Source organism: Nothoprocta perdicaria, unplaced genomic scaffold (assembly GCF_003342845.1).
Source record: "Nothoprocta perdicaria isolate Ctin4 unplaced genomic scaffold, notPer1 scaffold_4, whole genome shotgun sequence".
NCBI classification, from domain to species: domain Eukaryota; kingdom Metazoa; phylum Chordata; class Aves; order Tinamiformes; family Tinamidae; genus Nothoprocta; species Nothoprocta perdicaria.
The window spans coordinates 10,723,924-10,748,150 of NW_020455643.1; the positions used below are offsets into that span (position 1 = coordinate 10,723,924).

The 24,227-nt window shown below is 41.1% G+C and overlaps 1 protein-coding gene across 2 annotated transcripts in view; it reads left to right on the forward strand.

The window, feature by feature from the left end:
- Positions 1–24,227, forward strand: part of OSTN (osteocrin) — an 86,168-nt gene that overhangs the window by 2,048 nt on the left and 59,893 nt on the right. The window contains exons 1-3 of one of the 2 annotated variants that reach the window (XM_026045396.1): positions 642–711; positions 6,376–6,566; positions 12,093–12,494. In XM_026045396.1, coding sequence (XP_025901181.1) covers positions 672–711; positions 6,376–6,566; positions 12,093–12,293 — 432 coding nt within the window. In that variant the 5' untranslated portion in view covers positions 642–671 and the 3' untranslated portion in view covers positions 12,294–12,494. Of the gene's footprint in view, positions 1–641; positions 712–6,375; positions 6,567–12,092; positions 12,495–16,917; positions 16,968–24,227 lie in introns of those variants that run through there. The other variant, XM_026045393.1, reaches the window with a different exon arrangement.

The window sequence follows — 24,227 nt, forward strand, 5'->3', positions numbered from 1 at the left end:
CGTTGGGGTGTCCGAAAGGAAGGTCATGTCAGAGCGGGGCCTGGGCAGAAAATGGTTCCTTTCTGCTTCATGGAAACGTTTCCTTTCTGCTTCATGGAAGTGGATGTGTGGTGGGGCACTGCCCCCTCCTACACAAGGCTGGGAGGGGGAATATGCTTTTGGGGTGAAAAATGGGCATGCTGGTGTTCCTGGCAGTGCCTTTTTATTTATTTTATTTATTTATTTATTTAATTTTATTTATTTATTTATTTTTTATTCCTCCTTTTTCTCCTGAGCTTGGCTACTTAATGTTGACCCTATGGACCATGGTTTCTATGCTTAAGAATGAAAGTTCAAGAGTAAAGGCACCGAGATGAGAGCTGAAGTGCCCCAGGGATTTGGGGAGATAACTGTTGTCACGGAAAGGCAAGTGCAGTTAGTGTAAGAGAGAAAGCCAATTTGCAGAATGGATCAGGGGTGGCATATGATGATGATAGAAGAGCTTGGAATCATGGAAGTGCTGTCACATCCATGTCTCGATCAAGGCAATAATTAAAGCAAGGTGATGCTAATCACTTGGCAATTAATTCTTTTCCTGCTGATGTGAGGAGGCCACTCTCTGAGCTCTGGCGTGTTTAAATTCCACTTTGCTTAGAAGACAAGTTTGGGGATGAATTATTTCTCTGAAAGTGATGATGATGTTGTTGGATTCAGTGGAGATAGGACTTCCCAGTGAGTTTTGTAACTGTACTTCCCTGAAGATCTAAGAACACACTTGCATATATTTATGCATCTAACTTGTGTTTTCAATGCCTATGACTGTATTGATACTACTGTTTTCTTCAGTGTTCTTTTTTTTTCTTATTTAAATGATAGTGATGGGGATGATTCTTGGATTTTTATGTAGAAATGGCAAAAAGTTGTGTTTGGCCTGCTGTGAACTGGCTTCCACTTGGGATTATATAGAGAAGAAAAAGATGCAACTGTAGAGTTGGAGTAATGTTAAAAATATTTTAAAAGGGTTTTTGTTAACTTCTACAGCAGATTTACCCCAGTGTCAGCATATTTTTATGACAATATATGTTCAAGGTGTCTTGAACCCCAAATATTCTTCACTTATTCTATCGTGTTGCTATATTGCTCCTCATACCTCTTGAGCCTGGTTTGGAGATCAGAAGCAAAGTAAAAGCACAGTTAACGTCTCCAGGTATTAGCCCTGTAATCAGGCACACACAGGTGTCTGGCATGGGCATGCATCTGTGCTGATGGCTGTGAGGTAAAGGTGTGATTAACTAATATACAAGAATACTGCTGAATGCAGATTTCTGCAGGTACAGGCTCTCCTTGTTCTCTCATAAGACTTCCTCCTGGAGCACGGGACTAAAAGGCTCTTCGCAAATCCAGTCCCCTTCTGTTGTCACTTTCTTAAACTTTCCACTCTCCCACTTAAGACTAATTAGGTTATTTTCCTTATGTTATTCCCACTGTGAGGCTGCTCCACAGCCTCTGAACTCCCATGGGTAGACACTTCCTAGTTTCCACTCTGAGTGCATTCATAGTGGCTATAATCCCTTTTGTCCTCGTGCCAACATTTTGCTTTAGTTTACATGGTTCTTCTCTCTCTATGCTGTTTATCTTTGATGTTTTTGTCAAGTACTGTCACGTTCTGTCTTTTCTGTTGCTTTTTAGGTCAAATAAAGCTGCCTCATTTAGTGTTTATGTTATAGGATGATTCTACGGGGACCCAGCCTGGGGAATATTTTTCAGGTGTTACTAACTAGTGAATTTACATATAATGTGATTGTGTTTCTGTGTTTCCTGGTGCACATTGGATAAAACTGATTCATGACCTCCTGCTCAGAAGTGATTTTGGTATCATTAGTGCTTGGTTCACTGTGATCAGAAAAGGGTTTCCCCCTGTGCTTGGGGCTGATGAGGGTGCACCTCAAATACCGTGTTCAGTTTTGGACTCCTAGCTCTAAGGGCACCGAGGTGTTGGAGTGTGTCCAGAAAAGGACAGTGAAGCTGAGCTGCGGGCTGGAGCACAGACTGTGAGGAGCAGCTGAGGGAGCTGGGGTGGTTTGGTCTGGAGAAGAGGAGGCTCTGGGGAGACCTTATTGCCTTCTACAACTACCTGAAGGAGACTGCAGTGAAACAGGGGTTGATCTCCAGAATGACTATGGATACGACAAGAAGAAAGGGCCTGAAGTTGCCAGGGAAGCGATATTAGGAAAAGTTTCTCCACGTAAAGAGTGGTGAAGCACCGGAACAGGCTGTCCGGGTAAGACGATGTCTTACCTGGAGTCACCGTCCCTGGCAGTTTCAAGAAATGTGTAGATGATGCCCTGGGGAACAACATGGCTTAGCAGGTGTGGGGATGGGTTTACTCATGATCTTGAGGGTTTCTTCCAACCACTTTGATTCTATGAAAATATGAAAATGTTTGTTAGCAGCAACATGGAAATTGGTAATGGATTATAATGAGATTTTGCATTACAGATATTTTTGCATTATTATAAAAATTATAAATAAAATAATTATATAAAATAAATATTTTAAAATGAAATATTTATATAAATAACAAGGTTATTATAATTTGCATTAATATAATGCAATATTTTTGCAAAATATTGCATATAATAATGCAAAATATTGCATTATAATCATAATTACAGAAATGTCATGGGTATCATTTGACAGTTTTATGTGATAATGTGTTTACTGAAAAAAGGTCATGAAAAGCCAAATGAATTTCTGTAATTTTCATTAAAGTGGATTGGCTTTGAAATTCCATGGATTTTTTTAAAAGTTTCTCAAAATGCGTAGCGTTCTGGAAGTTATATTCCCCCAGATTTGCAACTGTTTTTCACACTTGTCCTCTGAATAAGGACAACAAAGAAATTATCTCCCTATTTGGGCATTAAGATACAATTTTGGAGGGAGTTTTTTTATTGGGCGTGATGAATTTGGTAGTGGAATGTCAAGTTCTTATAGAAAGCTCTTATAGAAATCCAAAGATTTGCAGCAACTCTTCATTTTTTTTTAAATTTTATGTATGGTAATATGTATGAAAATGTGTTTTACTGTATACACTCAAGCCAGTTCCTGCATCTTTGCATTTCAGTGCCTTATCTGTCAAACAGGAGTGGTGCATCTCCTTAGATATTACGTTTGTAAACGCACCAATGTGTTCATGTATCCCCTAACAAAATGGGTCCCTCTGCTCTTGGCTGTAGCCCCTGGGATCCACAAGTGCAATGTTAATTTTGAACGGAAAATTTCTTTTACAAGTTTTGGACAATCGTGGATGGGAATTTTAATGCAAACCCTAATTTGGTTTTGGAACTGAAGCCTGTTTTTGATCTGGCATCAGCAGCATGTTACTACTCTCGTGTTTATGTTTCTCTATCCAGGGGTTACCACTGGACTGAGTTGTTGTTCTGTGGCAAAAAACAAACCCTTCCATCAGAGTGAGTCTGTGGTGTAAACAGCTGCACTCAAGTAGCCCCGTGGCTAAATGAGACATGATAAAACATAATTTCTGTTTCTCTGGACTGTGTTATGAGACTTGGCCGTCAGGGTTTGTGTGAAATTCCCGAGTCTATGGAAGAAAGAATGTGTGCTGAAAAGCCATGTTTTTCTCCATGGTGTTTTCTATTGGAGTCAAACTATTCTGCAGGGAGATCTGCCAGCAGAGCTTGGCTCATGAGTTTCGCCCGTGGTGGGATGACTTTCCCCAGGACCAGAGGCAGAGTTCAGAGGAGCTTTATGTCTCATCGGCCACTGATGCCTCCATCTCCCCTCTTTGTGTCCTGGCCTCTGAGCTAATCTTAATGGCCCAGTGTTGCCAGTATCTATGTACTGGGTTTCACCTATTTAATATTTTTTCCTACTTGGCTCGTGCTCCGGGGTTGGCAGTCTGGCTCTCCTCCATCTCTCCTTGCGTGTAGGAGCTGGGTACTTTCCATTCTTGGCTGGTAGCTGGGAGCTTTGGCAGAGATCTCGCATCTGAGTAAATATATGTGAGGGCATCTCTTCATTGCAGAGCTGCGCAGCGTCGCCTTCCGTAATCAATAATGGAAGAAGGATCCCGGGACACGTGAAAATGTGTCGAGGGGCAGAAGGTGAAGGATGTTGTTGTCACGAGCTGAGAAAGTTGTCAGGGCTTTTTAATGCACCATTGAAAGAGGCAGCTAAAACAGCAAGGCGCTGGGGAGACAGTCTGGTAAAACAGCCTTGTCCATGTAAATAATGTCCTAGTCCATGCAGGTAGCGTTCGATGAACGGGTGATGAAAAGGAATTAGTTGGATGGTAATTCATCTAAAAGATTGGCAGAGGATTTTACAGGCTTACACCAAGCTGGCTGGAGACAATAATCTCTTTTCTCAAGGAATGCTGAGGTCCTGATGCCCAGCTCTTTGGAATGAAACCTGAATGCTTTCTAGTTCTTTGTGAGAGATTTTTTTTTTCCCCTCTTTCTTTGGTTTTTGTTTCTAGGAAGGAACAAAATGTTTCATTGTGATTTTGTCAATGATTTTGATATAATGAATTAAAAGAGTAAATATCTTCTAAATCTCAAAGCCTTAAGAAAACGGGAAGATTCCAGTCAAAACACATCGGAGATGTTTTCTCCTCTGCTTTTTTGTTTTTTTGATGAAATTTCACTTTAGAGTAGAAGTTTGCACACTTTAATGACAGTGTAGATTCCCTATGATGTGCTCTGGAGTTTAACGGCTCTCAGGAGTTTCTGGCCAGTTATGCTTTACACCATCCTGGAGGTGAAGGTGGGAGGGAGAATTTCGCATTCGTTTGGCAGCCTTTTCCTATGGCAGAGCAATGTAAAAAGGCCTCAGAGTGAATGAGAAAAATGAGAAATCTTTGGGCTTTAGCTGCCCCTGGATGAGGGAGCAGGATTCCTCCAGGCTTTCCTGTGATTTTACTCTTGTGAAAATCCAGTGCAAGCTGTAGTGGTACAGTAGGAAGAGAACCCAAAAGTTCATCAAATACAATGGGACAGGCTTCAGCAATGAGTCTTTTTCTCTTGACCCCAGATTCCTGTGTTCTGGTCTCCTACCATGCTTGGAAGAAACAAACCTAAGTTGTGTTTTGTGAGAGTTATCCAGAGGCTCCAGCAGGTTCTGTTTCATCTTCATTTTCTTGTTCCTTTTTATTGAGACAGAAATGAGATTTTTGCTGCTCACTGAATGCTCAGTGACTGTGTCTAGCACTGAAACTCCGCAGCCTTCTCAGATGAGTGTTGGGACCCATGTTGGCTCAGGTTAACATCCACCGAGTTGTTCCTTAGCAATGGGAATGTCCTATTCTTTGAAAAGCAGCAGGTTCGTGTGAAATGAACCATCTTCATCTGAGATGTTAATATTAGCTGTTGTCCCAGAGCTTGGCATTATGACTGTCACCCATCAAGATGATGATGTCTGTCTTTTTGTGAAGAACCTTGAAGCACGAGAGGACCCAGGCACAGTCTAGTTCCAAGGACGATGCTGCTTGCTTCTTCCTCATGCAAGCTTTTTTCTTTTTTTTTTTTTCCCTCCTTTTTTTTCCCCCTTTTCTCAAAAAAAGCTGTTTGATGATGTGAATTTGGAGGGATAACGGATCCATGAAAACATTTTGGCTTCATGAGGTGTTTGGACACTAGAGGGCTTCCTAGCATCCCTCGCTGTGGTCCCAGGCTTGCAGGTCGCCAGTGGTGTTTATGGAAGTTAATCAGGAAGCTCTTACAATTGTGTCTAAGTTTTGAAGGGGGTGCTGAGTAATATAGAAGCAGAAGGCTCTGCTCACCCTCCATCTGAAAATTCTGATGCTCCCAATTGCAAAAGCTGGCAGAAAGGATAATTTATTTTTGCCTCTTTAAGAACTGCCTGGGAGCAGAGGCAATTACCTTCTATCTATTCACTGAGTTTGAATTTTGACAAGATTATTTCTCTTAGTCTATAACTTTTTCACAAGCAGCTTATGTTTTTTGCCAGTATTTTCCAAATTCAAAGGAATTAATTACTTTTGGTTGATATTATAAATCACTTGATTTGTTTATTTATCCTTGGGTAAATAAACCCTTGGGTAAAAGCTTGTTTTTTGTTTGTTTGATTTTGTTTGTTTGTTTCAAAATGAAAAAAAAGGCCTTATTTTTTCTTGAGAGTTTGTCTGTGCTAAAAAAGTTTAATATATATTTCTATCTATGTATATGTGTATATATTTCTTCTATTCCTGAAAAGGTTAGCAGCCATGATATAGATTGTATCTCATTGAAAAGGAGTCTGACTGACAAGATTTTTTTTTTTTAATATTTAATGTGAAACAATTAAGGCATTCTGGCAAAATCATTGTCTCTTTATCTTGTATTTTTTAGATGTCTGTTTTTTTTTACTTATGTCCAGGCTCCCAACAATCAACCCGTCTGAACAGCACTGCTGTGTTTGCCACAAGCTCGGGAATGAGCCGAGTTCAGGTGGAGGAGATGATGGCAGAGGAAGGACTAGAGGCTGAGCCTGAAGCGGTGGGCACAGGTGATGGCCGTGTGGATTGCTGGCAATCGTGTGGTCTGCAGGACGTGCCCCTGCTTGCTCAGGTAGGAAACAGGACAGGGCTCCGTGCTGCACCCTCAGCTCGGTGGCGTTTCCAGCCCAGCACTGTTGGCTCTGGTTCCTCTTCGCCTACTACCTAAAGTATTGCTTAACAATACGTTTGGCTTAAAAACAATTATATCAGTGGGTCTCCCCTTCTGTGTGTAACTAGAAACCTTTGACCACAACACTGGGAAATAAGCAGCAGAAGGGCCGTGGAAGTGAATGTGCTGCCACCAGCCAGCCTTGCAGCAACGGCTTAAGTGGGGCCATCCCCATAAACTATCACTCACCAGACTTTCTTAGAGTTAACCTGCTAGGATTTTTCCCTCTCCTCCCACCCCTTCCTCTTCTCTCCTTCTTTCTTTTTATTCTTTTGCTCAAGTCTCTTGATTTCATGCTGGCTTTTTAAATTGAGGATAAGGTTAATTCACCTCACAATGCCGCAGCTGGAATGCAATACGGGCAGCCGCCCGAGCGGAGGGGAGGGCTCGGTGCTGGCTGGGGGCACCTCACTGCATCTCCTAAGGCCACTGCGGCCTGTCGCGAATTTATTGATGGTGCCTCTAGCGACAAAGCAGGATGTTAACTAATTATGAACATATGGTTCAGCCCGTACTGGACTCAGCAGCCACCTTGTTAGCTTGGAGCTGGCTAGGTGATCGGATGGAGGAGAAGAAAGTTTTGGGTGGAAGGTGTGGTCCAAAGTCCCACTGACAAGCCAGAGGGAGATTTGATTGATCCTAATCTATTCTTTTTGTTAGGAGGCAGCATGCTGCTGTCAGGAACAGCTTGGTAAGAACAGATTTGTGGCCTCTAAGTCTTTGTGGTTATAGGCGGCACGTGACGCTCGGTCGGCTTCTTGCATGCTCTGTGCTTAATTGGTCTCAACGGTGGGGTCTGAAATGAGACGGTAGTTCAAGGTGCCACACATGCTATACCTGAAATTGCAGCCCGCGAGCTGCCGCACAGATGTCAGCTTTTTGCCAGCGGGCTTTCCATGGAGGAACCGGAGGGCCTGGAGAGAAAGGGACAAGGGATGTCTGAGAGGACCCTGCAGCTTTTCAGTGCTTAGTATGGAATTAATTAAAGGGGAATGTAGAGTGAGAATGAGCGGGAGAGGAACACAGATGCGCAGGACTTGTTAGGAAGTTCATCAAGGTGCTTTGCAGTTTCCTCTGCACTGAGTGGTCAGCGTGCAAAGCCTGGACACAGGAGAGTATTCAATGGGAACTGATACTAGCCACGACAGGAGGAGGGGGTCTTTTTCTGTCCATCTGTTGGCCTTTTGTACATGAGTTAGCCTATGACATAGGATTAAAAACACAGTGTGGTTGGTGACTTTTTTTCTTGTGGTCTTGGAAGAGTAGGGCTGTTGCTGTCCGGACTGTAGTGAATTTAAGAAAAATTTACTCTTCTAGTTTGGCTCATTACACATGCTGAGCATTGAAGGCAGCAGTTTCAATATTTTCAATAGCAGTAGTTGCTTATTATTGAGATCAGTAAGTCATCACCTCTGTTATGATGTATATATTTGGCAAGGAACTGTTATGAAATGGTCAGGCTTAAATTTTTAATATATTCTCATTTATACCACTGTAAGTGGGGCAGGGACCTGAATGAAATAGTGCATAAGCCTGACATAACACTTCTTCAGAGCATCTGCATGGGGCAGAGTGGTCTTGGAGGAAATAAGAATCAGGTTTTGGTGATTTCCCTGTATACCTCAGAATCCATCCCCAATCCGTTCCTTAACCAGAAAAGTAGCATGGGACAGTGGAGACCTTCCAGGAGAGTGTCCGCTTAATTCACTATGAAGACGACGCTGCTACGGTTTGTGACAAGTGCAGGTTATTTCAAAAGACCTGACTATCTTCGTGGAAATTCTAAAGAATCGAGCTCAGGTTGGAAAGTGTCAGTGCCTTCACACCTAACTCAGAAACGGATTTTGAGCTGAAGATTTAGAGTTCCATCCAAAATCCTTTAAATGCTCAAGAGTGTTTGAAATTGAGGCCCACTTTCAGACTTGCTGCCAGAGAGATGCCCAAGCTGCCAAGTTTGGAAGTTTTATTATTAAAAAGAGAGCCTGGGTCACTATGGACAAACCCTTCAGGTACATCCCCGGACCATATTCACCAAGTTTCCCTGCCCGCTGATTTCCTTTGGCTTCCCAGCTGAAGCCCACATCTTGGCAGCCACCATGCCACGCAGCGGCTCCTGTTTCCATACCCGTTGCTGCTCCCTTTCCCGCCTAAGGCAGATGCAGCCATCAGGATGGTTTGCATCCTGCTGCAAGCAATATGTCTGATCTTTAACATACAAAGGTGTCGCTTAAAGGGCTCTTAAGATTTTGAACAAACTGGCCTGGCAGGGGGACTTCTAACTTACCTTCCCTTATGGGCGCAACAGCCTGTGTTTGTAAACAGAGCCTTAGAGGACTAGCGTGAGTCACAGGCGAGTGTCAGCTAGTTAATTGGATGTCAGCTCCCTGCCGGGGATGAAGGCTAATGAGTCATCCTGCGTAAAGAGAATGGCCTGGAGAGAAAGGCAAAGATTTGTACAGCAATAATCACATATAGAGAGGGGCCTGGAGCCTGCCTGTTGGGATGAAGGCAGAGCTGCATTTGTGGACAGAGGGCTTCTCTTTTTGGTTTGGGTTAAACTGAGAATAAACAGGTTTTTGAATCTATAAAGATGAGATGTTGCTCTGAATGTGTTTGTTTACACAAGTAAACACACATGTGCATGCACGGGCAAGGGCTTAGTAATATAGTATTTTCAGGCTATATTTATATTGATTGTTTTGTGAAAAATATGTGCTTTGAAAAGTAAAGAAATTAAAGCAACCTGTTGATGGAGAGTCTAAGGGAAGAAAGAGGGAGGAACATTGTAATCATTACTTCCAGTTAGGAAGTTACTTTATCCTGTGAAAAGGTAAGTCAAAGAAGAAGTCGTTTTTATTGCAAACTGTCTTTTTAAATGATTTTTTTAAAACAGACTTTATTAAAGTTACCATTTTGTTCATAAATCCATTTTGTTTGAAACAGCATTTTGATTGAAAATATTTCTCAGTGTAGTTGCCTGGTAGAGTGTTATTTACATGTACTTCGACAGAGGAAATACAAATGAGAGAGCAAAAGATTGAATATATTGGCATTTGATTTCATGTGTGTGTATTACTATTTAAAACCTTTATGCTCAAGGAAAGGCTAATAATAGATTATTCAGACTTATACAAGAAAAAGGTAATATAAAAGTCAAAAAGCTCTTGGAAAAGAGAGTTGGAATAAATCCTGGGAAATCATTAGGCTTGTCTGCATGCCCCAAAACAGGCTCTTCTGTACTGTCTGGCAGATGTTTGCTTATGGAAAGACTAGAACCCCCCATGTCAATTAATTCTAGGGTCACACTGTTCTTATCTATCAAGATTTTCCCTGATGTTTAATTTAAGCTAATTAATTTAAGTCCATTGCTGTATGTCCTGTACTCCTTAGACATAAGACGATTCCCTTTCCTCTTTCAGCAGCCTTTTCCACATTTGATACCTCCCTTTTGTCTTTCTATAACCAAACAGTGCATGATTTTCTCCTTCATGATATCCAGATCCCTGATTTTTCTAGTTCCCCCATACCTAGGACCTTGCCTCCTATTGCAAAGAGGAAGGGACGAAGAAACAAAGAAAATAAAATGGGCTGCAAAGAGGACTTGTTAGTTGGGAGAACTTTGTGGGCAGGAGCTGTGTTGATCGGTGTGTGCCAAGGCTGTGGAGATGGTGTTGGCCACAGCCAAATCCCAGCTGCTCTCTCAAACCTTCAACAATCTTCCATCTGTGTGGCCCAGCCTCAGCCTGTCTCTATAGCATGTAAGTAGTATGCACCCTGATCCCATTATAGCTCGTGCAGTAGCACCAGGAAGACTTGTATGCCTCAGTGCTCATAGGTCATTCAAAAATGGTAACTTAATGGGCTGACAGCCAATTGATTAAAGGAGATATTGGCTCCTCTCCAGATTTATGCAACACATGGGATTTAATTGGTACTTCTCTGGAGTTTTTTCATTATAGGTTTGGAAAACAAATATCAAAGATGACGTTTGCACTTGACCTCTGGTCCTCTGTAGGTGTAGCAGATTCAGTCCAAAGATCTTCTGAAACAGTCGAGGAAATATTTCTCCCTTCATAAGTTTCTGGAGTTGCTGAAATACTGTGTGCTGGGCTAGGATTGTAGAGCTTCATGGTTAAGGTAGTGCTCTCTGTTTTGCTCATGTTTTTCTTGGACTCTTGTTGGTGCCTCTAGCAGGATAGCTCATTTGGAGATTAAGATCCTTAATGAACCGGTATCTATAATCAAAAAAAGGGCAATTTTCAGAAAAATTTTGGGGAAGCTGGAAGTGATGGTATAGTTACCCAATAGAGAATGAAGCACTGCATCATCCTTCCAAAGCAATATTGAGTCAGATTATCTGGCTAACGTGGTGTGTTTACCTTACTGCTGCTCATGTTAGGTCTTTTCTGTGGAGAAAAATCAACATTTGTCAATCTTGCACTAAATTAAAACCGAATCATGGGAATTAATGTGCTTTATAAATGCAGGTTAAGCAGACTATAAGCATGCTGTAATTACAGTCAGCTGCCTGGCTAGGGCAATCCAGTAGCACTGAGCTTAGGAATTAAGTTCAACATGCAATTAATAGGTGCTTATATTAAAGGTATTAGTAGAGTTACAAAAGCATTGTAACAACAGCGTGACCCAACCTTGCACACAGAAAAGGGGTTTTGTGGGCTATAATTAGAGCATAGAAACCCTTCCTGTTAATTTGACAGTTTTCCATTTGTTCTTTAAGGTTTAAAGCTGTGGGAAGCACTCCTGGCCCATCAAAAAATGGAAGTTGTGCCGTCAGGTTTGAAACATCAGGATCTCGAGGCTGTCTTCCTTTGGGACCTGGGCTGTGCCAGCTGGTCAGCTGGAAAACCTCAAAAAATAGTTTAGCTACAGGACAATTCTGCCCAGAAGCTGCCTGTGCAGACCTGAGTGATGCCAGGGCTGGTACAGAGGGTTGTCATCAGTCCTCTGCAGAGTCTTTTCTCCTTTTTTAAACCGAGGCAGGTTAAGATGCGGCGATTAAGACAGGATTTAGCATACAGTATTTTGAGGGTATGTTGGCAGGTATGTTAGCTAAGTCTTATGCTCCTCCTTGTCTGCTTCTTGTGTATTTGCTGTATTCCTGTATTATGATTTTTCCCCCAAAGAACCTCCCTTTTTAGGAGAGAAGAGATGGCTGAGATACCCTAGAGTGCCAGCAGTACCTTGTTGTGTTAGTACACAACTGCCTAAAGCACCTAAAGACTGAGAGATCATCCAGAGAGTAGTTCACAGTGCTGCAGCCCAACCACTGAATCAGTCTCTGCCTACTGTTTGCCAGAAACTCCATAAAGCCAATTCCAAAGTGTGGCTCTGTCTTGGGAGAACCACTTCTGAAATGGTTTCACTCTGATTTATCTTTTAAATATTGTCCCCTTTTCTTCTCTTAAGGTCGGATTTATGCCTAATGTCTCTCCGAAGTCCATCTGTCATCTTCAAGGAAGCTCTGCTTTTGTCTTTGGTTCCCTTTTGCAGTCATCCTCCAATTTTGTGAACAGGCCATCTCAAGGAATATCATTTCTTTCAAAACGTCTCTGCTGCATTGCATTGTGTTTGGATCTTAGCAGCGGTCTAGTACTTATCCAAGACTAAAGCCTTTGGATTCAAGAGCCCTGCTTAATAGATAAGGTGATGTTATCTTTTCCTGTTTAAAAGGGAAGCCTTCCTTCACATCAGCCTTCAAAATTTTGCAACTTGCAGGAAAAAAAAAAAGTTTCTAAGTGATTGCAGAGATTGGGCAAATTCTTGCTTCCTTTCATTTATATTAACTACATGGTCTGTGCTAGAGTTTTTATTAAGCATGCTTTGCTCACGGCTGAGGCTTTCCTGCAGAGCACCAATATGTAATACAAATGACATCTGTCATGTTTGATTTGTTCTGGTGCTTAAATGAGGGGCAGAATAAGGCGCTGTCATTTGTTATGGGAAGTTTTGAGTATCTCCCTATGTCAACCTACGTCTTGTAATTTTTTAGGGTCAGATAAGAGGACTTTAACTTTATTGAATTTAAAATAGAAGTTTTACTGATGGACTTAGGTGACTTACATTACTAATGCAAATTCATCCAGAAACATTAAATAAAAAGGGAGCGCATCTGGCAGTTCTTGAACTGCAAATTCCTAGCAACTAGGAGAGAATATGCTTAAAGTATTTCCTTGTTCTTAAATTCTTTCCTAGGCATCTACTACCAGCCACAGAAGAAGGTAGATTGTGGAGGTTATGTGCCCAGCTTCTTGGCTGCCCTCACGTGTTATTCCCTAGCCAGTGTCGCAGTCTGTATTTTGGGTGTGAAGGTTTTCTCCTCTGCAGCTCTGGTTCCCTCACTGCCTGTTTCCCTGTCTGCCAGCTTTCCTTTCGCTCCTTCTTGCCAAACCCTTCAACTTCTGTTATTCTACACTTTGTTCTTTGGTATTGATGTAATGCTTAATTAATAATTTTATAAAGTGATTTGGTGGCTGGTTTGTATAAAGTATATTAGCAAATAAATTCTTGTTTTGTCTAGATTTGGAGGGGAAAGGTATCTGTGTTATATGTATACTTTCATTTTTATATGAAGAATGTTTATATGTTCACACACACACATATATATATATATATATATATAAATCTGCTTTATCACATGCTTCTGTAAACTTCTGTTGTCTGCCCTGAGTCCAGATAGATTTCATACACACAGTCTGACTGTTTGATTGTTGCTATTATGCTTCAGAGTATGTTTTCAGAAATAATTTCCTGCCACATTCCTGACTGTATTTGTAGGCTCAGTTTATCCTCTTCCCTGCTGTTCCATGATCTGCCCCTAGGTTACTAACAACCCCAACAGACAGCCTGGCTCGTGCTACCTGCTGCTTCAATGCAGATTAACTCGCTACCAGCCATATGGGCTACGGACTTCACAAATTCCTCTCCTTTTCCTTTCTGCTCTCGGAAAAGTTAATGGACAGTTTGCCAGTAAAGAAAACACAAACCAACCCCCCAAACCTGTGACATAATCACCTGGCCTTAATACAACAGGCCTCTCCATCTGCCTTTGCGCGGTGACTTGTGCACAGAAAGGGCTCTGTGCGTGTGCAATGTGGGCTCCTATCAGTAACATAAATGTGGGCTGTTATCAGCAACCTTGTGCCATATTTAATTATTTAAAATGCTGTGAAATTAGAAAAAAGCATTATATATATTGCATATATACATATAATCATATATGCCCCAAAATATGACCTTTTTTAAACTTGGATTTATTTGATTATTTTAAAGGTGTGGACACTCTTAGACATTGGTATGAAAAGTGTTTTAGTGTGCTGTGTGCTTGTCATCTTGGGAGAAACTGGTCTCAATCATGTGGCATTTCATTTTGTACTGGCCAGGTCAGGTAGAGGAGCAGCATGTTTACTTCAATATTAAGCCATCAGCAGCTTATGGCAATATATTGTAAGGAAAAATGGGTTTCTGAACATTATTAAGTCTTTAGTTTGGGATTAGGAGTTTTTAAGACAGATTTAATTAAACAGAGCAGGGACACCTTTATAAACCTGACGCTGGGGTTAATTCACTCGTCTAATGTGCTCCATTTCTTGATTACACCAAGATGAAACAAATTCCATGTCCTACCTGGGGAGCCCTAGAAGGGAATGTGAAGTTTCATCTCCAGACAGTTCAACGACCTGGCAGTTGGGCCATGATTAATAACTGTGTCAAGGAACTCTTTAGTGATGAAATGCAGGGCACTTTCATAGAAGCTGTGGTCCTGGCTGAAGGGACAGGCGCTGACCTGATAAAAGAGGCACTTTTGGTGATTTTTTCACTAGATGCTTCTCAGTTTTGCTCAATTCTGGACCCCGTAGCTGTGTGACCTAATGGTGCAAGATTTACAGAGGAGAATGTTGGGTTACTTGAGTTGCATCTGGCTAGCTTTTCTTTGCTAAACCTGAATCTATGCTGAGTGGGCCTTAAATATGTGACTTCCTGCAAAATACCTGACAAACCAAACATGAGAGTATTTTATCAGGAGAAAGTGAATGAATGTGTCAGGACATTCAAGAATATAGCAAAAAGGAAATGTAGAATCACTCATTTTTGTTCTTTTCTCTGACATATGAGGAAAGACTGTCAGTTACCTTTATAGTTCCCTCTTTATTGAGCCTGTGACTCTGTATATGGCTAAAACATCCTTTTCCAAAGGGCATCTTTCTTGATTTTTTAGCTGCTCAGTGAGAAACAAGTGACTGCTTCTTCTAGAATCTTTTCCAGTGTGTAACTGGTGTTCCTGTTTGGAATGGGCCTCTTCTTTCCACTGTGAGCAGTAGCTTCTAAATGATAAAGGAAAGTTCCTGTGTCTAACAGGAATGGGAAGTGTGCTGGCACACTGCTATTTGTCCAAATCTCAGCCTTGAGAATATTGTATTGTTCTTCAATTTGGCCATTTTCTGTAATAAAATTAATTCAGATTGAATGGACCCTGTTTCTGAGTGGTTCTAGACTGTTTTCTAACACTTACTCTTCTGTCAGTCTCTGAGAGATCAGCACATTTTGTTATGAGAATTTTTTCATTTATTTCCATGTTATTGATATAAGTACTGAGAAATATTGGCCGGGTACCCAATCCTGCAGCCTATTAGGGCATTCTCAAATCAAGAAGTCAATGCATATTACTAGATATTAGGATGCTCATTGAACTTGCAAACCCAGCATTCAGCTTGCAATGCCTTTTGCTTTCTTGTGTCTGTGCTGTTTATTCCTCCAGCTTCTAGATTTAAACTAAGTAAGATCATAGTGCAAGTCTGTTGTTAGAAAATGTGGTTCTCAATCCAAATGAACCACAAATGTTCAAGATAAGGGAAAGATAAGGGAAAAATACATTCTCTATTTTGTGTTTTCAGATCTTTGTTTGAAGCATAGAGTTACACGTGATTCTTAAATAAAACAACAACAAAAACAAACACAAAAAAAAAGTCCTTCTGGAATCATCTGTGGGAATTGTAGATGAATGTGCAAACCAAGTATCTATCCTTTGGAACTGTTTTTCCATTGCTTTTTCCCTAGTACCTATATGAATCTGATACGAGTTCTTGGCATGGGCAATCACAGCTGAGTCAAGCCAAAGGAAGCCCAGGCTTTGAAATGTTACTTTGAAGGTACCCTGAAGCCTAATACTGATACTTTGAGTCAGGCCACTTCATAAACACACTATTCAGGGAAATTTTTAAGCTGAGGAAGAATCTGGATTTCGCTTTGTGTAATATTCTGAATGTGTCTTGTTGGTACAGAACTGTTTTTTTCCCCTTATTTATTCATTTATTTTGTTTCTGGAATACCAAATAGCTTGTTTGCAGCAAAATTGTATTGTTATTGCTATGCAGATCTGGACACGAGCCCTGCAGACGGTTAAGCAAGGGAAATAATGCCACCTTATGTCCTGATTTGTCACTGCCGAGCCTGATGTTTCAAGTCAAATGCATTATCAGCACGGACCGATTTGGACTGTGTTCCTCCTGTTCTGTGGAGTCATTTTCACTTGGTCAGAAAGAATGAGATGAATATGAAATACTTAATGTGTTAGTAATGATTTGGCTCCGACTCTGCATTAATTTGGCTGCATCAAAGCAAAAGCAAGGACAAATCGTCCCCAAAGTGCTAACATCAAACCGTGCAAATGTGATATTGCAGGTTTTCGTACTGGGGAATATTTACATGAAAGGCTTCCTGGGTTACTAGTAAATGAGATAAAGGTCATTAAAGCAGAACAACGTAAGTATGCATTGCATTGGTTTGAAAATTTCCATAACAAATTTAAAAGCGTTGAAAATAAATAACACTAAAAGTGGAACTGCATTGGAAATGTGCATCTACTGTGTACAGATGGTAGACTTGCCTGTGTTTATTTTGACTAACCCTTAGTATTTATGCTATTCAAATATTTTTACACAAGTTTAAGTTTTTTTTTCAAAATGTACTTAGAATCTGAAATAGTTTTTTTTTCAAAGCAATTCAAGTATTTGTTCCTAGCTGACGACTAACATAACAAGTTTTGAAATTAACATTCAAAAAGAGTCTCTGATAATTGATTTGAGCCCCAGTCATTTGTAGAGAGAAAAAAAAAGGTGAGATTTAAGAAATAAAGACTGCAATTTGAGTTTTTATACACACGTCACATTTTATAATTTTATTCTGTGTCTATGGAAGTTAAGGTTAATTTTTTTTTTTTTTAAACATGTGTGAGATGCTCAGCGAGCTCTGTAGCTCTGAGAAGTGAAACACTGAAGAGGAACAGTAAGTAATCTTGATATACTCTTCTCTTTGTTTAGAATAAGTGATTGTTATAAATTAAGACAACAGTCCTGAAGCCTGCTTCACCTTTAAAAACATTGTTTGTGTCCAGATGCTCCTCTTGATCTCCATCAAGAACTCTTTTTTTTTTAAATTATTTTTTAATTTACTTTTTAAAAAAGGGGATCCCTTTTTCCCCTTCCTGCTTTTATATGCAAGATTACCACCTGACCAGTGTATTTCAGTTCTTCAATTCATTCCTGATATATAGATACAGACATATATGGATATAGATCCTGTATATAGGTACAGACACAGCATTTTGGTTATGAATTTATTAGGGCTTCTCTTTCCTTGCTGAGCAAATTACGCTACAATTGTGAACACAAACTCCAGTGAAATATATTATAAGCAAAAATCTCCTGTTTTAAGGAGGAATTTTCCAGCTTGTGAAAGCAGTTTTGCTCTATTGATTAATGCTTATGGAGAGACCTTTCTGCTTCTCTATTATTTTGTTAAAGACTTGGAGAACTTTTCCTATCCAGCTGTTTGGCTGATGTTGGCCATGCACTAGGTGGAATATGTGAATTTCCAGTGAATCAACTGAGTTTTCTCCCTGGGTTTCATGTTTGAAATGATATGTTTGACAGTCTGCTGAAAGACCAGTTCCTGTGTTGTTCACAAATAGCAGGATCATGGCTTGAGTGGTGAAGTGAATTGTCTTGCATCCTCCTGTGAAATCAATACTTCACACAGGATTCAAATTGAGCAGAAATTGTAAGCAGCAGAAGTTGGACTTCCTGTTGATAGTTGCCTCCTCTTATTTTTATCTTCCATGTTTCCTGGATGGTTCATGGATACTGAAAAAACTTTTCAATTGTCTCCACTGGTGGGGGGAAAAAATTAAAAATTTTAAAAGGCATTTTTGATCTTCTAGGTCTACTACAGCACTTTTTTTTCCTTTTTTTTTTAATACACAGATTGCATGGTTGGAGGTTACTGTTGTCTAAGCAACTTGTTTGAGATGGAGTCCTATAAAGAAAGAAAGAAAAAAAGAACCCACTCTCTTGCTTTTGTAATCTCATTCCAGGCTTTTGGCATCATCTTTCTATCTGCTGTGCTGTTTAGAGAACATTTTACTTTGCCTTTGCTATCTTTAAACTTTTATGGGCTCTGTAGGTAACTCCTCCCTCTTGGATCAAATTTGTTTCTTTTGCTTTGCTCCTGAGCTCTTATCTTCCTTGGCTAAAGAGAGTGCCAAAACAGTTGGCAAACTTTGGGCATCTTTAATTATCATTAGCAGATTGTTGAGAACACAGTAGACAATTGAGGATCTGGTCTTCCTTGCGCCATTAAAATAGATTAGAAAAGGCTGTTTGTGCGCGTTGTACAAATTTGTTTGTTTTCAAGCACTGAGACTATAATGAAAATGTCCCAGCCAGGCTTAGCTGTTGCCGTAGTACCAGTCAAAGCCTGGAGCAGGAGTGAGACATCGTTGTTGTTGGATACCCAGGACCTTTTGGGTTACTAAAACTGGCCCTTTGGAGTGGAAGACCCACAGACCCCATGAATGACAAGCACAGACCAACTCCCCCACTTCTGCTCAATGCCCAGGGATGTCTGCTTATCCCTATAAACGTGTGCTGGCGCAAGAGTTTACAGGGTTTCACAAATTTTGGTGACATTTTCTGTGTTCTTAGTAATTCTGTATTCTTAGCTGGGCATCAGATAAAATCGCAGCTGAAATAATTGAATTCTAAAGCCATTTTTATATAATGACATTGCTTAATTATACAAATTGATAATAAATGGGATATATAACTTAGGTGAATGAATGTCTCATCTCTAGCAAAGGTCAATAAAAAAATACTTTAGTTAAGAATAAAAAAAAAAAAAAAGCACAGACTCAACCAGTCCTATCAGACTTAGCAAGTGCTCAGCTTATTCTCTGATACACAGGTACTTAGGTGTTTTTAAAGTGTTTCTTTTCTATTTTGTCTAATATAATAATACATTCTTCTATTACTATATGTGCAAGAACTCCTCTAAACATTTGGTGTCAGTAAAGCCTTATGTTTGGTGCATTCCCTAGGATAACTCTCTTGGTGTGCACCAGGCTGTGCAGAGAAAATGTGGTGCAATAGGAGAGGAACAAGTATGAGGGTCAGAAGGGGACTCTGCTGCTGGCTGGAGGTCTTCAGACTTGATTTAAATTCCTATAAAGTGCTTTGCTGTTTTGTATGTGTGTCATACAGAAGAGATACTAGAAACATCCCTCACACTTTGTAAGAATTCATCTGGCTTTTCCTTTTGTGTTGCCCATATGGTTCTCACAAAGAATTTGTCACTTCATTTTTGGATTCACACGTAAGTTTGAAGTATTGAAGCATTGACAAAATGTCTTAAATTTCTCACTTTCATCAAAATTCTGAGTGGTTGTATTTCAAATCAACAATAATATCTCTCAGGTTTCCTTGCAAATGTGCTGACCTCTAGCAAATGCTTACAAACATACTGATTTTCAAGTTTCTCACAAAGGCTGGTGGCATGATACACTTTCTGATACTGCTTTTCTGGGAATTTCACAGTTGTCTTGGTTGCATGAATATCATTGTCCAAGCTCTATGTAGGTAGCTTTCTGTAAGTTGGAATTAGCAGCTTCTAGAGAGGGTTTCCAGTTCCTCTAGTAAAATATGCTGTATTAGCTTTGGTATTCTGTTTTATTTAACTGCCTAATATATGTTGCTGTCGTTGCCTTTATCTTATGAGAGAGCTCAGATAGGCTGGAGAGTGAGCTCTGATTTCTGCTTAGGTAAAGTATTAAGGACTGTTCCTAAAAGAAGCCAGTCTGGCCTGGTGGCTTGATTAGTCCATAGCCACAAATACCAAAATATTTCAAACTTTCTGTGACTTTATGCAGTTGATTAACCAGAGATACTGTAACCATCAGAGCAGGGCTCAAGGCTGGAAGAAGTTTTGGCAAAACCAGGTTGGGAAGCAAATTTTCTTCTGTTGCTGCAGGTCTTTGTAAGGCGCCTTGGCTGCAGCGTATTTTTGCGCACACCCTGATGGAGCAGAGAGTTGGAGTTTCACATGGTCCTGCACATGATGTAGCCCTTCGGTCCTTACTCTTTTTGCTCCCACTAGTCATTTTTTTCCACTTTCGTTTGGGAAGAAATAAAACTTTGGAGGGGAGAGAAGCAATTCCCTTTTAATTGCTTGTTTGTCCTTGTCTGCTGCTATCCTTTCAGGTTCCTCTGAGCAGGGTTGGGAGTGTTTTGTCTCTCCTCTCTTATTTTCAGTGGTACCGATGGGGAAGAATGACATTTTCTGCTTGGATGGAAACCAGTCATTTCCCCAGATCTCCTTGAAAGAGCTTAATTTGCTCAACTTGTCAGTATTCAGTCTTCGTTAAAAACTCCCAGACTGGAATTTGGATTTAGTTCTTTCACTCACGTTTTCCCCTTTCTCCCCTGCCTTCCCCATTCCTACTTATACTTCCCGAGTACTTTCCCCACTGTTTTTCTTCTTTTTTTTTTTTTCTTTATTACTGTGTACTCAAGTTACCCTCAGCTCAGAGGAGAAAGGACAAAAAATAACCCCCTCCTCCAAACAAAAAACCCTCATCAAAATAAATAAATAAGTAGATGGAGAAAACAGACGGCTAGCTCGTTTTCTTCTGCCTTTCCCTTAAGGCATGAGGTAATGCCGAACTATTCAGTGCGTGATGCAACTGCCTCATGGACATGCAGAGAATCCCAGCAGCAGTAAAGACAGAGTTTACCCAAGCGGGATTTGGCAGCGAGGCCAGTCTCCCCAACAAGGGGCTATTTAAAGCCACAATGTGATGCATTTTTAACATTTCCATTCAGTGCGGGGTTTAATTGCTCACGGACAAACCACCTAGACGGTTGTGCCTGTGTGTTTGTGACTGGAATTGTTTGCTATCTGTGTGCTGTTTCTGTCTGCAGAGTTGTTCAAGCATCAGCTGAGATTCTGAAGCAGGACTGAGACAGGCTTCCCTCGGCACTCGCTGCAGGTCAGGATGGGTTTCACCCTTTGGTCAAGTCTTACATCTCCCATTTTTATCCAGTTATTCCTTTCCAGCAACATTCCTCCTGTCAGCCTGTTCACAAAGAGTGATGGTGAATAGAGTATGAAGATATAATTAGCTGTTTTATATTCACACAGAAATGAGAAACCAGTACAGAGAGGCTGAAGTCTCTTTCGGGGACACAGAGGTGATGTGTGACAGAGGCAGGAGGAACCACGTATCCTGACTGGGAGCCACCAGGGTGACAGGGACATGCAGGTGAGCTCTACACTCGCCACCTTTGCAGCAGCGGAGCCACAGCACAGGCTCTCTGCCAGTTTTGGGGCTTGCCCTGACACAGGTTGCACTGTGAATGTGACTATTGTAGCTGTCTGATGGTGGCACATCTGTAGACCTTGATTTACCAAGCCTTAAATGACTGTGCATGACAGAAAGGGAAGCATGTTAGGCATACTCCCCACCAAGAGCAAACTGTGATTCCCAATCCTATCAATCCTATGTGTGTTTCTGTCTTGAATTCTTACCTGTATCATGGGGAAATCTTGAAGCTGAATTAATTTTACCAAAAAAAAAAAAAAGGGAAAAAGAAAAAGATATGAGTGTAAACTGCATGAAGTCAAGTCATTGCCAAATCGTAGGACTCAAAGCCATGTTTCAGCACTTTGTTGAGTCAAGGCCTTGGTATTTGGCAAATATTTTGACGTTCTTGGGTAGGATTAGCTTTGTACAAATCAGGGAAAGATGCTGGAGTTACATACATGACTCAGAGCTTTCTTCCCTTAGAATTATCAAAGCAGATAAGCCTTAGCTTTCAGAGATCTCAGCAGTGAGCCAGTATTTTCAGCAACAAAAGAACCAAAGTAGTATTCATGACATCTGGAATCCACTGACCTATTTGTGTGAGCTCATGGAAATCACTTTATCTTTTGGTACTTCTATTTCCTCATCTGCCAAAAGCCAGTAATGATGATTGGTTTCCTTTGTGGAGCACTGAGAAATGGCTGAGCTTTCTGCAAGTAGCTTCTCCTGGTTTCCAGGAGGTTGCTGCAGAACTGGTCACCTGGGTACATCAGAGACAGGGAGCGCGTCCAAGAAATCCAGGCAGTCCAGCTCTCTGTAGCCTCCTCCCATCAAGGCACGGCTTCTGGTTCTCTTTACTTAAGTATTAATTAACAAATGAGCCCATCCAGAAGCACTTAAATGATTAGCTTGGGTGGATTTTCCATTGCCTTGAGGCTTCTAGGCTCTTTTTAAAACCAAGGCAGTGCCTCAAATGTGGTGAATGTGTTGACGTTGTACAATATAGAACCACGTACTACTGTATTGGGTGCTTTTACTGCCTTTACATAGGACGTTACTGCAGAAACATGCTGTGGGACGTTATACTTTCATACCATCTTGTTGCATGGCAGGGGTCCAGGCCAGCACCCGGGAGTGAGTCAATGTATGAGATTAGTTTAATCCTCTCTTAGAATCTTCTGATGGGGAGGGGAAGGACAATGATCTAGTGCCAACGTTTATTTTGTCCACAAGTTCGGTTTGAATAGAGACGAGAAGAAGGTGTTGAGGGGGAAACGGGGAAAAAACTTCCCTGGAGTTCATTGGGTCTGGAGCAATGCCAAGCCCTGGGGGCGGCCCGCGAATGAGTAGGGAAGAAAAAGGGAGAAAGAAGAGCAGAATGATGATTAGAAATCACAAATGAAAGAATCCCAAAGGAGGGGGGAGGAAAAAAAAAACACAACAAGAAAAAACTTCTCTGCTTCTCTGAATATGTGCAAAAAAGAAAAAAATTGCTTGCCTTTTCTAAGGGTCCTATTCATTAGCAGATGCACTTGTTCTGCTGCCAAGGGAAAAGGAGCACCCTGAACAGTTCTTCTCTTATTCCTTGGGAGGCACCTACTGGCCCAACCTCTCTGCAAGCAAAAGATACTGTCTCTCCTCTGCTGAATCTCCTTTCTCAGCCATTTCTGCTTCTTGCAGGACTTTTGGTGTCTACCTCTTTTTGCTACAACCCCACGCGCATTGGAGTTGTAATTCCTGTTAACAAGCCCTGAGTGACACCCAAACAAGTGCCTTTGTAGCCGCCTTCCTTTTCTGCTTTTAATCTTCCCTGATGCGCACAGATATAGGGCTTAGTGCATGCAAGGCCTGTGATCCTCTTCTGCAGGAAGGGAATTCCTTCCTGATTTCCTGAAAGAAATTCTAAAGTGATTTCCCTTCATTTCAGTGGGAAAACTGGGATGTGACTATCCCCAGCCTGCAGCTCTGACCCTCATGCAGAGACACCTTTCCGAGATGGGGAACACTTGAACCCGCAAGCACAGGAGGGACCTAGGCTAGGATTCCTACTTCTGGGCCCAGAGAGACCACTACATGAGCACCAAGAAAGCAACTGTTGTTCCCTCTTTTTCCCCTTCATGTGGTTTTGAAGGTGACTCCGGGTAGCCCATCTCTGTGTGGGGCAGATGAGCCTCCACACTGCTGTCTTGCGCTTTTCTCACCAGCATCTGCCCTGTGAAATGCTTCCTGCTCTCCTTGTGGCTTCTCTGTCATTAGCGCAATGAGAGCCCCATCTTGTGGCACTGCGTGTGCATGCCCTGCACAAAGAGACTAAACTCATTTTGCAGTTATTTCCAGGAGTGAGCTGGTCTGAGGATGCCCAGTGGATTTTCTTATGTGACTTTAGAGGAGTGTTCAAGCCTGGCAGTTCTGGGGAAATAAACCTGTTCCAAAGCTACAAAGACATAAGCTTGAATCTCAACAGTGATACACGTGTTCTTCCATGCCTCTTGCCCCAATAACACACACCACCTTCTCTTTGAAAATGTTGTGAGTGAGCAAAGAAATGAGTAGAAAATGCGTATGTTTTCCAACAAGATAATATTGAGTGCTTCAGTCACCAGTGCAAATTTGTGTGGGAGTGCAGATGTGTATGTTTTGGTATATTTCTTTTAGCCAGATGTGATGTTTGGATCTGAATTCATATCCGGATCAGAATTTCCTCACAGATCGTTTTTCTTTAGTCCTGAGACCCAATTTTAATTTGTGGACAGTTAGAAAGGCAGAAACACATATTTCCTGCAAGCGGTCTATGTGATGCTAGATCATTAAATATCAGCAGAAATGACTGAAATACCATATGTGTGTGTTAGTGGACTTAGTATCAATTTTGGCAAACCGAGGCAATCTTTTTTATAATGCAAGGGGAA